General features: G+C 43.2%; 1 protein-coding gene across 2 annotated transcripts in view; it reads left to right on the forward strand.

The window, feature by feature from the left end:
• Nucleotides 1–4109: 4109 nt before the first annotated feature.
• LOC106808226 (protein odd-skipped-related 2-like) overlaps nucleotides 4110–15217 on the forward strand; it is a 24396-nt gene continuing 13288 nt past the window's right edge. For both annotated transcript variants that reach the window (XM_014810850.1, XM_014810851.1), the window contains exon 1: nucleotides 4110–4240. In XM_014810850.1, coding sequence (XP_014666336.1) covers nucleotides 4153–4240 — 88 coding nt within the window. In that variant the 5' untranslated portion in view covers nucleotides 4110–4152. The remainder of the gene's footprint in view (nucleotides 4241–15217) is intronic.

Raw genomic sequence — 15217 nt, forward strand, 5'->3', positions numbered from 1 at the left:
CAAATGGGAGTGAGAGAGGCGACAGTAGGAGAGACAGAGGCAGTGAGAGAGGGGGCCATAGGTGCGGTAGGCGGATGTGAGAAGGCGGCATACATAGTATGGACAGAGGGAGTGAGAGACGCGGGACATGGAGGGACAGATGGAGTGAGGCAGAGGCGACTCATAGAGAGGACAGCAAGGAGTGAGAGAGTGGACATAGGGTGGGTAGAGGGAGTGAGAGCGGATACATAGATGGACAGAGGGAGTGTGACGAAGAGATCGGGACATGGAGGGACAGAAAGATGAGAGCAGTGCTAGGGCTTGTAGCAAACGTGAAAGACGATAGGCCATCGCTATTAACTACTAGTTTAAATAATAGTTATAAGCCACAAGGGACTTTAAACGATGATGCTTAACGCGTGTTCGACTTTTTTAATAGTGAGAAGAGATCGCTGACCATAGCGGACAATGCGTCAAGCTGAGAAATGAAAGCCAAAGACGCGATCTGGTCAAGAGACAGATAGTTGAGGGGACTAGAATATGAAAAACACGATACAGGCGAAGCGGTGTGAAAGAAATCTACAGAAGTACAGAAGTTTTGTACGGATGTTTCGAGCCAAAAAAAAATTAGGGTCCGCATTTCACTGCTTACATTACAGAGAGAACAGAGGAACATTATTTACTGGAACATACAGAGCGAGTAGGTACGGACACGGATGCACACAGGCACACACACGCGCGCACGCAGCACGCACGCGCGCACACACACACACACACACACACACACACACACGCCACGCCACGCACGCACGCACATCGCACACGCACACGCCCACACACACACACACACCACACACACACCCACACACACACACACACACACACAACACACACAGCACACGCACACGCACACGCACCGCACGACGCACACGCCAACCCCCGCGCACGCGCACCGCGCACGCACACGCACACGCACACCGACACACGCCACAACCGCACACGCACACACACACACACACGCAACACGCACCACGCACACGCACCACGCCACACACACACACACACACACACACACACACACACTGGGGAACATTACGGGGGAAAATAATCGGCAACATGCGGTTGTTACTCAGAAGCTTGTAGCTTGGAAAGCTCTTTCAGGTGTAATACAGGTGTGTGCACGGCTGCCACCTGCCCTGCAATTCTAGCCCATGACAGCCATCCAGCCAATGTATACTACCACCGATCAACGCGCCTCGACTATCAATGAACCTATATATAATATGAAACCCCTACTACGCTTCTACCTCAGTGCCGCTACAACCTCTTCACTCACAAGTTGCTGTTGAACTGAACGCCGCACGCTGTTGACGCCGTTTCATCCGACATTCTAGTTGTGCTTACGGCCGTCACAGAACGGTGGCCTCGGTTCGTGACTCACAAAGCACACACACACACACACACACTCTGCGAATCCGGTAAACGACGAATACCGAACCATTTTGTAAATATATATACGTGATGATTGACAACCAAAAAAATCTCTCATAAACAGCATTTCGAAGGATCAGCATTACAGTTCGTTATTCGTACAGGCGTAATAAATGTCGATTTTTCAGTGGTTATAGGAGTCACTGATCAGTCTCAGTACCGCGCATCGGCTCATGTCCGAGCAAGTCCCCCCTTCCATTCTCAGTATCTCCTGCTACCGTTCGCTACACCATACAACATAAACAAATAAACAAAAAATATAAAAAGTTACAAAACGGAAAAAACGCATTTCAAATAAACAAATAAACACACCACAAAACTCGCTAATAAACAAAGGACAACCCCGCTAGATGTCGGCGTCCACGCAGGAGAAGTAACGAGCGGCCTCCTCGTTGTCTTCCCTGACGCCGCAAACAGCCAGGCCTGGCGAGAACGGTGAAAGCGGCTTGCGGAGAGCGCCGCGTACGCGAACACGTGTCTCGTCATCACGCACCTCCCACGCGTTGTTGTAGCGCTAGTCCGTGAGAGATGCACCCACTCACAGCGCATTCTTCTCGTTTTCGATGTCGCCGCCCACCTGCCGATGCCGCTGCTGATCCCCGCTACGGTTCGGCCCGTGTTACCTGCCCCCTGATTTTACCTGCCCCCCGTACACGGTGGGGATGTAATCATTGCGCGAACCAGGTAATAATATAGGATGCGGGTCGATCTTTCTGCCTTATACGCCGAGCAAATTCAACTGTCAACGAATGACGTAGTGACGCGAAGAGAGATAGAGAACAGACAGGACAGACAGTATCAACAGACAGACAGACGACGCGACGCGACGACAGATGAAACGGGAACGGACGGCTCATGACAGACGGACGCGACGGACTGACGGGCACGGGCGGACGGTCACGGACGGACGGCACGGACAGAACAGGCAGGCAGACAGGACACGACATACAGACAGACAGACAGACAGGACAAGAACAGACAGGACGGACGGACGGACGGACGGAGACGGGTGCGGGACCGACGGCACTGGGATCGGTGTACCTTTGTTGGGCCGGAGCGGGGACGGACGACGGGCATTGCGCGCGTGTGCTTGGCATGATAGCTGACGTGGAGCAGCAAACGGATAGATCTATTGGGTTACGGTTACTTTGGTACTGAGTTTTGTTCAGCAGGATTGCCAATGTGACGGGATACTTGTTAATCCGGAACAAGGATATCGTGGGCGGGACGGACGTCACGGTTGAGTTCGCTGACGGGCGACCGACAGACAGACAGAACGACAGACAGACAGACAGACAGACAGACTAGACAGAAGATAGTTCATGGCAGGTAGGCCAGGCAGGCAGTGGTAGGCAGAGCCAGGGCATTGCAGGGCATTGCGAGTGCGAGTGACAGAGGCCAGACAGAGCAGGGCAGGTACAAGCAGACGGAGCAGGCAGGCAGGCAGGATCAGACGAAGGCAAGACATTGGACTCGATCAGACAAGACGGGACAGGACCAGTAAAAAGAACACGAAACAAAGACAATCTAAAGCCTTCTAGGCCGTATCTATTACGACTTCCACGTTTTTAAAATAAAGCCACCATTTTGCATAGTATGCACGTTAAGCGAACAACAGTGGCCATTAATTGTGCACCCTCTATTCACCCCTATAGCTAATAGATAACTCTATTGATATATACTAAATAGGTAGATATTAATCTATAGGCTTATAATAATAAATACATTATATCATCATAATTATCAGATGAGATCGACTACTTATCAATAAGAGAGTTTATGAACATTAATCTTATTTATAATAAAAATCCGTGTATCCATTATATAATGAACTATAAATGATTAATTAGTGGATGGATATAATAATAGATACATCTATGGTGGAGCTATAATAATACATTCATTCGTTAGTATAATAATAAATAGAGTCTATTCATTATAATATATATAGATAATCTATTGGATAACTATCCATAATTTCTATTTATCCAACAGTCTGGTCCAAGTTAATTAGTAATCCTTAGTTGAGCCTCAAAGTCAATCACGATAATCACATTTTGTTATTAGTGAACTAAAAGATCTTAACTTATTCCTTCAATTAGATAAGGATCTCACACTCGTTGTGATTCTTCTATTCTCACATAATAGTGTACATAATCGTTCTATTCAAGTCGGATAATTATATGAAATAGATAATCTTATATAATAATAGATGCAATCTATTATAATAATAATAATCTATATAATAATGATTTGTCTAGCGTGGTGGTTCTTTGTTGACACTTGAGATTTAGTAGCCTCACCACTCGTATCCTCTCACTCTCTCTCTCTCTCTCTCTTTCTCTCTTCTCTCTCTCTCTCTCTCTCTCTCTCTCTCTCTCTTTCTCTCTCTCCCTAGGCAATGAGGAGCGAGCTCGTAGATGAAGTACACGCCCACCCACAAGCGCGTCATTCGCTGAGGTGGAGGTCACAGCAGTCATAGGTCCACTCCCTCTCGCGTGAGTGGTAGCAACCCGTTGTTTGTCTTGTACGGCGCATATTAAACCAGCGGTGTGGGCCACCAGCCTATCATTCAACAGTTGGTTGCCGGAGAGCGTGCTGCGAAGTGCGACTAGCTCGTGAAATCCAGAAGTGACCGAAGAAATAGAGTAAAAAAGAGAGACATTCTTTGAAGATTGGCGGATGATGTCTTCGCTGGTACATGAGACGGGGGTCATGATGCTGGTAGATAGTGCCAAACAGACACAAGTGCTGCGGCCGCAGCGAAACGGTAAGCGATCGCGTGTGTGTCAAGTTCAAAGGCACTTGGGTGTGTGTGTGTGTGTGTGTGTGTGTGTGTGTGTGTGTGTGATAGAGAGAGAGAATGATAGTAAATAAACACAAACTGCACTGCGGCCACAAACTCACAAAGGTCTTTATAGTTTACGAGTTTCTGCGCAGTGTGTGTTGCAGAGGAGCAATTGAACGCCATTTACGTGGAGAATTATTACTATTAGTATTAGGCAATAAAGAGTTTAATTCGAGAATTAATTTAGAGATTTAATTAGGCCATTAGTAGTTAATACAATTTGTGCTTATTTACTGTTGTTTTATTGTTGAAATGGCCCACGTACATGTGATCAAGTTGAGCTGTTGTTATAGAATCATTAGATGCAATCATGTAACCCAACAGGAGTATGGTACTCTTGTTGGGTTTTCTTGTTTGGTCCCCTACTCTTGTTGGGTTACATTAGTGTATCTATATAATCCTGACGAACAATATTCACTGCAAGAGGCAGTATTGCTAATCCAGCTCATTGTGCAATAAGAGGTTTGACGCGTCTGGTCGCGTAATCGAACTATTTGTCGCGTAATCGAACTATTGTCTGGATTACACAACAGACAGGTCACCAATATAGTGATCGACGTGCTGATAATATTGATGAACATGTGTTTTATGATGTAACCCTAGGATATCCACAAGTATTTATAGTTACCTTCTCGCTTCTCACTACGTGGCGAGAAGGTGCGTGGCTTCATCCTACGACGTGAAACAGTCGTAGTGCCTGGTCGGGGCAACCCTAACCCTAATCCTAACCCTAACCATGACCCTAAACATAACCCTAACCGCAACCTAGTCATTAGTTACCTTCTCGCTTCTCACTATGTGGCGAGAAGGTGCGTGGCTTCGTCCTTCGTTCGACGTGCTCATGTAATGACGTCCTATTACTCCGCACCCTATTGCCTGTGATTCAGAGCGAGTACGTCGGTATGTATACATTGATTACATGCTGTTAGTGCTAGCTTAATTCATTCATTATACTACTATAAAAGTGCGTATTTGTTTGCGCACTATCCTACCACTGATAACACTTACGGTATGATATGGTATCGCATCCGTGCGTTTGTAAGTTGTACTAGGATATGATCGCAGGCACTTGATCGTACTACGGCCGTTTTATTTTAATAAAATAATGATAGATAAACACAAATTGTATTGACTGCCAATGTTCCAATGATTTGGACCCCATTGTATAATAATTCCACGTAAATGCAGTTTGGAGGAAGATGGAATGGTGGAGGTTTCTTTCTTTCTTTATTTTTTTCTGCGAGTTTTTGCGCAATGACGTGCGTGCGGTGACATTGTGTGTTGCAAAGTAGCACCTGAGCGACTTTTACGTCGAATTGTTAAGCGATAGAGTGTATACAACTATTAAGACTTTGGTAGTAAATAGAATTTGTGTTCATTTATTATCATTGTATTAATAAAACGGCCCAAATGCATCTGGATACTTCCCTGATCCACGCAATAAAATTTCGTGCCCTTTTTTCTACACGAGTATGGTAACCAGGTTATCGTAAAATAATTCAATAGGAAACCAGTGCCCCGATGAAAAGAACATGTATGATTAAAAATATTTATCGTGCAACACACACACACACACACACACACACACACACACACACACACACACACACGAGGAACATTACGGGGAAATAATCGGCAACATGGGTGTTACTCAGAAGCTGTTAGTTGGGAAAGCTCTTCAGGTGTATACAGGTGTGTGCACGTAGCACCTGTGCAATCTAGCCATGACAGCCCATCCCAGCCAATGTATACACCACCGATCAACGCGCCCTCGACTATCATGAACTATATATATGAAACCCCTACTACGCTTCTACCTCAGTGCGCTAAACCTCTTCACTCATAAGTTATGTGTGAACTTGAACGCGCACGCTTTGACGGTTTCATCCGACATCTAGTGTGCTTACGCGTCACAGAAGTGGCCTCGGTTCGTACTCACAAAGCACACACACACACACACACACACACTCGCGATCGGTAACGGATACGAACCATTTTGTAAATATATATACTGTTGATGATGACAAACAAAAAATCTCTCATAAACAGCATTCGAAGATCAGCATTCAAGTTTCGTTATTCGTACAGAGGTAATAATGTCGATTTTTCAGGGTTATATAGGAGTCACTGAGTCAGTCTCAGTACCGACGATGGGCTCATGTCAGAGCAAGTCCCCCCCCCTCCATTCTCGGTATCTCCTGCTACGTTCTGTAACCCATACAAATAAACAAATAAACAAAAATGTAAAAAATCACAAAACGGAAAAAACGCATTCAAATAAACAAATAAACACACACACAAACTCGTAAATAAAAAGAAGCCCGCTAGATGTCGGGTCACGCGGAGAAGTAACGAGCGGCCTCCTCGTTGTCTTGGTGACCGCAAACAGCGGTGGAGAACGGAGAAAGGGCTTGCGGAGGCGCGTGTACGCGAACACGTGTTGTCATCACCGCACCTCCACGCGTTTGTTGTAGCCGCTAGGTGAGAGAGTGCACCCACTCACCGCGCATCTTCTCGTTTGATGTCGCCGCCCCCACCTGCCGATGCCGCTGTGATCCCGCTACGGTCGGCCCGTGTTTACCTGCCCCTGATTTTACCTGCCCCCCGTCCACGGTGGGGATGAATCATGGCGAACTGGTAATAAATATAGATTGCGGGTGATCTTTCTGCCTTATACGGCCGAGCAAATTCAACTGTCAACGAATGACGTAGGAGCGAAGAGAGATAGAGACAGACAGACAGACAGATCAACAGACAGACAGACGGACGGACGGAAGGACATGGAGATACAGAGGGAGTGAGAGAGGGGATATAGAGGGACAGAGGGAGTGAGAGAGAGGACATGGAGAGACAGAGGGAGTGAGATAGGGGATATAGAGGGACAGAGGGAGTGAGAGAGGGGACATAGCGGGAGTGAGGGAGGCGTCATTGAGGGAGTGAGGGAGTGAGAGCGAGGACATAGAGGGACAGAAGGAGTGAGAGAGGGGGCATAGGTGGGTAGAGGGAGTGAGAGAGGGAACATAGATGGACAGAGGGAGTGAGAGAGCGGACATGGAGGGACAGATGGAGTGAGAGAGGAGGCATAGATAGGTAGAGGGAGTGAGAGCGGAGACATAGAAGGAGTGAGGGAGTGAGAGAGAGGACATAGAGGGAGTGAGGGAGTGAGAGAGGAGGCATAGATGGGTAGAGGGAGTGAGAGCGGAGACATAGAGGGAGTGAGGGAGTGAGAGAGGGGATATAGAGGGACAGAGTGAGTGAGAGAGGGGACATAGAGAGACAGAGGGAGTGAGAGAGGGGACATAGAGGGACAGAAGGCGTGAGAGAGGCGTCATGGCGGGAGTGAGGGAGTGAGAGAGGGAACATAGAGGGACAGAGTGAGTGAGAGAGGGGACATAGAGAGACAGAGGGAGTGAGAGAGGGGATATAGAGGGACAGAGAGAGTGAGAGAGGGGACATGGAGGGAGTGAGGGAGGCGTCATGGAGGGAGTGAGGGAGTGAGAGAGGGGGCATAGGTGGACAGAGGGAATGAGAGAGGGGACATGGAGGAACAGAGGCAGTGAGAGAGGCGACATAGAGGGACAGAGGGAGTGAGAGAGTGGACATAGAGAGACAGAGGGAGTGAGAGAAGGGGCATAGATGGACAGAAGGATTGAGAGCAGTGCTAGGGCACGTAGCAAACGTGAAAGACGATGGCCATCGATATTTAACTACTAGTTAAATAATAGTTAAAGCACAAGGAACTAAACGATGGTATTAACGTGATCGATTGTTTTAATAGTGAGAAGAGATCGCTGACCATAGCGGACAATGGTCAAGCTGAGAAATTGAAAGCAAAGACAGCGATCTGGTGCAAGAGAAGATAGTTAAGGAAGAGAATAATGAAAACACGATACAAGGGAAGCGTGCTGAAAGAAATCTACAGAAGTACAGAAGTTTTGTACGGATGTTTCGAGCCAAAAACGCAAGTGGCAGACCCGGCGGGGTGGATCTACAGGTCTGGTTCGCGCATACTTCTCCGTTTTGATGTCGGCCGCCCCCCACCTGCCGATGCCGGCTTGTGATCCCGCTTACGGGTCGGGCGCCGTGTTTACCTGCCCACTTGATTTTACCTGCCCCCCGTACACGGTGGGGATGAATCATGGCGAACAGGTTAAAAATGGATAGTATTGGCGGGTGATTCTTTCGTCGTGCTGTATATCGGGCGGAGCAAAGTCAATCTGTCAACCGAAGACTACGGAGCGAAGAGAGATAGAGCAGACAGACAGGAGCATGATAACAGACAGACAGACGGACGGCGGACAACAGATGAAATCGGTACCGACGGATCGGACATTTACGGGGACGGACGGACTGAACGGACGGCGACGACGGACGGACCGGACGGACAGACAGGCAGGCAGGACAGGTGATCAGACATGACCAGACAGACAGACCAGACGAGACAAACAGACAGACGGACGTACGGACGGACGCGATCGGGCGGACGACGGACGGACGGACGGACGGACGGACGGACGGATGAACTGACAGACAAAACGGACGGACGGACGGACGGACGGGACGACGGACAGGACGGACGGACGGACGACGGACGGACCGACCGACAGACAGGACAGATCAGACAGACAGACAGACAGACAGACCAGACAGACGAACATGATGTTACGCCTGGTAATGGGCAGGCCACGGCAGGTGATCAGCAGGCATCAGGCATGCAGCATGACAGCAGACAGGCAGGCAGACAAGCAGACAGGAGGCAGGGCAGGCAGACAGACAGGCAAGACAGACAGACAGACCAGACAGACAGAGCAGACAGACAGACAGACAATTAAACCCTACGCGTATCGTTATTATCGATATTACCACATTGTTATATCATGTAGGAAGTGTATTAATAAAAGATATTATCTATATATAATAGATAGATCTATATTAATAGATAAAGTAATCCTACATAATAGATAGATGAATTAATATAATAATAGATAGCACTCCTATATAAATAATAAATAATAACTCTATAATAATATATTAATCTATATAATAATAGATAATCTAATAAATAATACATAAATCATATAATAATAAATAATCTATATAAAATAGAATAATCTATATAAATTAAATAATCTATATGAATAATAGAGAATCTAATAATTAATAGATAATCTATTATAAAATAAGATAATCTATATAATGAATAGATAATCTATATAATAAATAAAATAGTCTATATAATAATAGATAATCTTCATATAAGAATTAGATAATTCTATATAATTAATCAATAATCTATAACAGTAAATAATAGATAATCTAATATAATAATAGATAATACTATATAATAATAAATAACTCTATATAATCAATAGATATGCTATATTAATAATAGATTAATCTATATAATATAATAGTATAAATGCTATTATAGTGGTGGGGGCCGTTAGGGGCGGGCCGGAGCGCGGTGTATGTTCGCCGGTGTTTGGGGGGGTTGGGGGGTGGGGAGGTTTCGGCTGTTGTGTTAGTCTGAGTTTAGCTGGGGGGTGCGCGGGCAGCACGGGGGGGGCTTTGTCGTTTTGGATAATAGATAATCTATATAAAATAAATAACTATATAATTAATATGATAATCTATATAACAATAAATAATCTATTATAATACATGAGATAATCTATATCATAATTGAGGATAACTATATAATATGATATAATCTATATAATGATAGATTAATTAGTATAATAAGAAATAATCTAATATAATAAAAGATAATCTAGTATAGAATATAATAATCTATATAATAATAGAGTATATCTATTATAATTAAATAGAATAATCTATATAGAGTAATAAATAATCTATATAATAATTAGATAAAACCGCCCCCCCCCCCCCCCGCCCCCCCCGCCCCCCCTATAAACATAATAGATAGATCTATAGTAATATACAATAATTTATATAATAATAGGATGAATCTATATAGATAAGTGAAATAATCGATATAAATAATTAAAGAAAAAGACATAGAATCTTAAAGTTTATAATACAACTTTGAGATAATCGCTATATAATAATAAATAAATCTAATATATAGGAGGATAAATCTATAATATATATATTAGCTAATCTATATAATAAACATAATGCTATATAATAGTAGATAGATCTACTATAATGCAATAAAATAATCTATATAATAATAGATAATCCTATAATAATGAATAAATACATCTATATAATAATTAGATAATGCTATATAATAATAGATAATCTATAAATAAATAGATAAATCTATATAATAATAGAATAAATATATAGTAATGAATAAATAATCTATATACAAGCTAAATAGTCTATATAGAATAAAGATAACTATGATAAATAAATAGATAATCTATATAATAATCAGATAATCTATTATAATAATATAATCTATATAGATAGATAGATAATCTATAATAATGAATAGTAATCTATATAATTAATAATAAGTCTAATATAATAATAGATAATGCTATATAATAATTAGATAACTACATATAATAATAAGACTATCTATATAATAATGAAATAATCTATATAATTAATAGAATAGATCTATATAATAATAAATTAATCTATATAACAATAGAATAATCTATATAATAATAGGATAATCTACTTAATAATAGATAAAAACCCCCCCCCTTGGTTCTATATAATGAATAGGAATAATCTTATATATATAATGAAATAATCTATATAATAATAGATAATTCTATATAATAATGAGATAATTATATAATAATAGATAACTATATAATAATAATTAATTCTATATAAGAATAGGAATAAATCTATATAAATAAATAGATAGTCTATTATTATACCTCCTTATATCCCGACATATAGCATTTTTCCCTAGAAAAGAAATGCGATCAAGTAATGGGTTGCTAGAACATTGATCTATCTACAAAAGCTTCTATACGTAAGCGGGAGAGAGAGAGGGGAAGGAGAGAATAGATAAAGAGAGAGAGAGAGAGAGAGAGAGAGAGAAGATATGAAAGAAACGAAAGAGAGGAGAAGAAAGAAGGAGAAAGAGGTGGGTCAGGGGATTAAATAATTTAAGAAGTCGACTTTGTGAGCGATAGAATAATAGGCGTGCGGTGACATTTATGACAAGTATAGAAACATACTAGAAAAGGTTGGGGGAGTGGCGAAGGTGGGGACGATAATAGTAGGGAAGAACGCCGCATAGTATTGCTCTCATTGCGCTTTATAACTTAATAATTATTATTTCATTTTAATAACAATATAATAATTATGATAATATACTCTTTTTTTAAGAATGGCCAATCGAACAATAATGGAATAAATGCGTTCAATTGGTGCGAGGCTGCTAATCTCACTATCACAATACATATACCGCATTTCAAACCGAGGTGTGAGTCATTTAATATAGGACGAGATCAGCCTATTTATTAATCAGTGGCACTCGTAGAAAAAATGTTTTATAATATCAAACGTAAGCCGGTAGACAGTACTTCCAACACATACGTGGAAGCTTGAGGATAAGATCAACTTATTTAAACCGTAACTTTAGGAATGTGATAGTCGCCCGGTATTTACGGACAGTAACGCGCTCCCCCCCCCACACACCACACATACACACACACACACACACACAGCACCACACACCACAACGCGGCACACACACAGCAGCACAGGGTCGCCACACCATAGCACCACAGCGACACATCCACTACACACACACACACCACACACAACCCACACACACAGCGGAACTACAACACACACACACACACAACACACACACACCGAGCACACGCCGGTCAGCACAGCCACCAAAACACACTCACACACACACCACACACACACACACACACACAGCACACATCACACAGCACACACACGCACACACACACACTACACACACACCACACACAGCACACCCAGCACGACAACCGACGCACACACACACCACAAGCCTGGTGACTTACCTATTGGCTGCTGATCATCATAAGCGTGGGTGGAAGGAAACATTGATGGGACACGTACTCAAACTCACGCACCACTCGCCTGCTAATTGCTGGCTCGCAGTGAACGGTGATCAGATTAGCGCGCGTAGAATATATCGAATGATTTGTACTGCGTAAATAAATATATACGATACGGGACGATGAGATGGGGGGCGTTTACGGCGTTTAGATGAGCGTATATCGTAACTTGGCGTAAGTCTAATTACAGTGAAAACGCAAAGAGCCGCTTCTTCTATCCTCAAAAATCCGAATTCTTGGCTCTGCCTCCAATCTAAGCAATACAATACGGCGTAAACCCACGTCCACTCTCTCTCCTCCTCTCTCTGGCTGGTGTCTCATCCTCCTCGGTCTGCTCGTCGAGCCTCGCTCCTCCTCACTCTCTCTGCTTACTCGCTCGGTCCTCTCTCTCCATCCTTCTCTTCTCTCTCTCTCTTCTATCTCTCTCACGTGCTCTGCTCCTCTCTTCTTTCTCTCTTCTCCTCTCGGCGCTCCTCTGTTCCTCTCTCTACTTCTCTCTTCTTTCTCTCCCTAGGCAATGTATTAGGAGAAACGGGGAGGGCGATAGAGAGCGAGCTCGTAGATGAAGTACCCGCCCACCCACCACCGCGCGTGCATTCGCTGACGTGGAGGTCACAGGCAGTCATAGGTCGCACTCCGCTGTTCGCGTGAGTGGTAGCAAACACCGTTGTTTGTCTTGTACGGCGCATATTAAACCAGCGGTGTGGCCAACCAGCCTATCATTCACAGTTGGTTGAGCCGGAGAGCGTGGCTGGCGAAGTGCGACTAAGCTCGGTGAAAGTCGCAGAAAGTGACGACGAAGAAATAGAGTAAAAGAAGAAGATGACATTCTTTGAAGATTGGCGGATCGATGTCTTCGCTGTAGCAATGCAGACGGGGGGTCATGATGCTGGAGACGTAGTGCCAAACAGACACAAGTGCTGCGGGCGCAGCGAAACGGTAAGCGATCGGCGTGTGTCGTCGAAGTTCAAAGGCACTTGGTGTGTGTGTGTGTGTGTGTGTGTGTGTGTGTGTGTGTGTGTCGTGTGTGTGTGTTGTGTGTATAGAGAGAGAATGATAGTAAATAAACACAAACTGGCACTGCGGCCACAATACTTCACAACAGGTCTTTTATAGTTTACCGAGTTTCGCCGCAGTGTGTGTTGGCAGAGGAGCAATTGAACGGCGCATTTACGTGATAATTTAATTACCTATTATATTAAAGCAATAAAGGAGTTTAATTCGAGAATTAATTTGAGAGATTAATAGGCCCATTATAGTTAATACAATTTGTGCTTTATGGTTACTGTCTGTTTCATTGTGAAATATGGCGCTCACAGTAGCATGCTGATCAAGTTGACCTGTTGTTCAATAGGAATCATTAGATGCAATCATGTAACCAACAGAGTGATGGTAGCTCTGTTGGTTTTCTTGTTTTGGTCCCGCTACTGCTTGTTGGGTTAATAGGTGTATCTATATAAACCTAGACAAAGCAATATTCACTGCAAAAGGCCAGTTATTGCAATCCAGCTCAATTGTCAAATAAAGAGTTTGACGCGTCCTGGTCCGCGTAATCGAAACTATTGATGTCGGCGTAAACTAATTGCCTGGATTCACAACAACAGGACAGTCACCAAATATATAGTGATACGGACGTGCTGATAATATTGATGAACATGTGTTTTATGGATGTACCGTTGGGATATCCACAAGATAGTTATAGACTTCTCGCTTCTGTCACTACGTGGGCGAGAAGGTGCGTGGCTGCATCCTAGACGTGAGAGAGCAGTCCGAGTGCCGGTCGGAGGCAACCCTAACTACCCTAATCCTAACCCTAACGCATGACTGCCTAAACATAACCCTAACGCAACCTAGTTCATTAGTTACCTTCTCGCTTCTTCACTCATGTGCGAAGAAGGTGCGTGGCATCGTCCCGTTCGTTTCGAGCGTCTCATGTAATGACGTCCATTACTACCGCACCCTATTGCCTGTGATTCAGAGCGAAGTACCGTCGTATGGTACAATTGATTACATGCTGTTAGTGCTAGCTAATTCATATCAATTATAATACTATAAAAGGTGCGTATTTGTTTGCGCACCTTATCGCTATACGCACTGATAACGACTTAACGGTATTGATATGGTATCGCATCCGTGCGTTTGTAAGTCGTACTAGGAATGAGCGCAGGCCAGCTTGGATTCGTACTACGGCCGTTTTATTTAATATAAAATATATGATAGATAAACACAAATTCGTATTCGACTGCCAAATGTTTCCAATGATTTGAATTTCATGTATATAATTCGCGAAGTAATGCAGTTTGAGGTAAGAATGGAAAGGTGGAGGTTTCTTGTCTTTCTCTATTTTTTCTGGCGAGTTTTTTGCGGCAAGTGACCGTTGCGTGCGGTGACATTGTGTGTTGCAAAGTAGCACCATGAGGCGAGCTTTTTCGTCGAATTGGTTAAGCGATAGAGTGTATAGCAACTATTAGACTTTGGTAAGTAAATAGAATTTGTGTTGCATTATCATCATTTGTATTAATAAAACGGCCCAAATGCATCTGGATACTTCCATGGATCCAACAGCAATAAATTTCGTGCCCTTTTTCTACAGCGAGTAATGGGTAACGCCAGGTTTCGTGAAATAATTCAATATGAAACCAGTGCCGCCGATGAAAAGAACAGTATGATTAAAAATATTTATCGTGCAAATATTTTGTCTGAAATTTTTTTTAATATATATATATTTAATTATATATTTATTCATTTATTGCGATTTGTTTATATGGTAATAGAGATCATAGCGCGTGAAGTATAGAGTATATTATATATATATAATATATATTATCTAATTATATTCTATATC

This window comes from Priapulus caudatus, unplaced genomic scaffold, assembly GCF_000485595.1.
Source record: "Priapulus caudatus unplaced genomic scaffold, Priapulus_caudatus-5.0.1 Scaffold261, whole genome shotgun sequence".
NCBI lineage: Eukaryota > Metazoa > Priapulida > Priapulimorpha > Priapulimorphida > Priapulidae > Priapulus > Priapulus caudatus.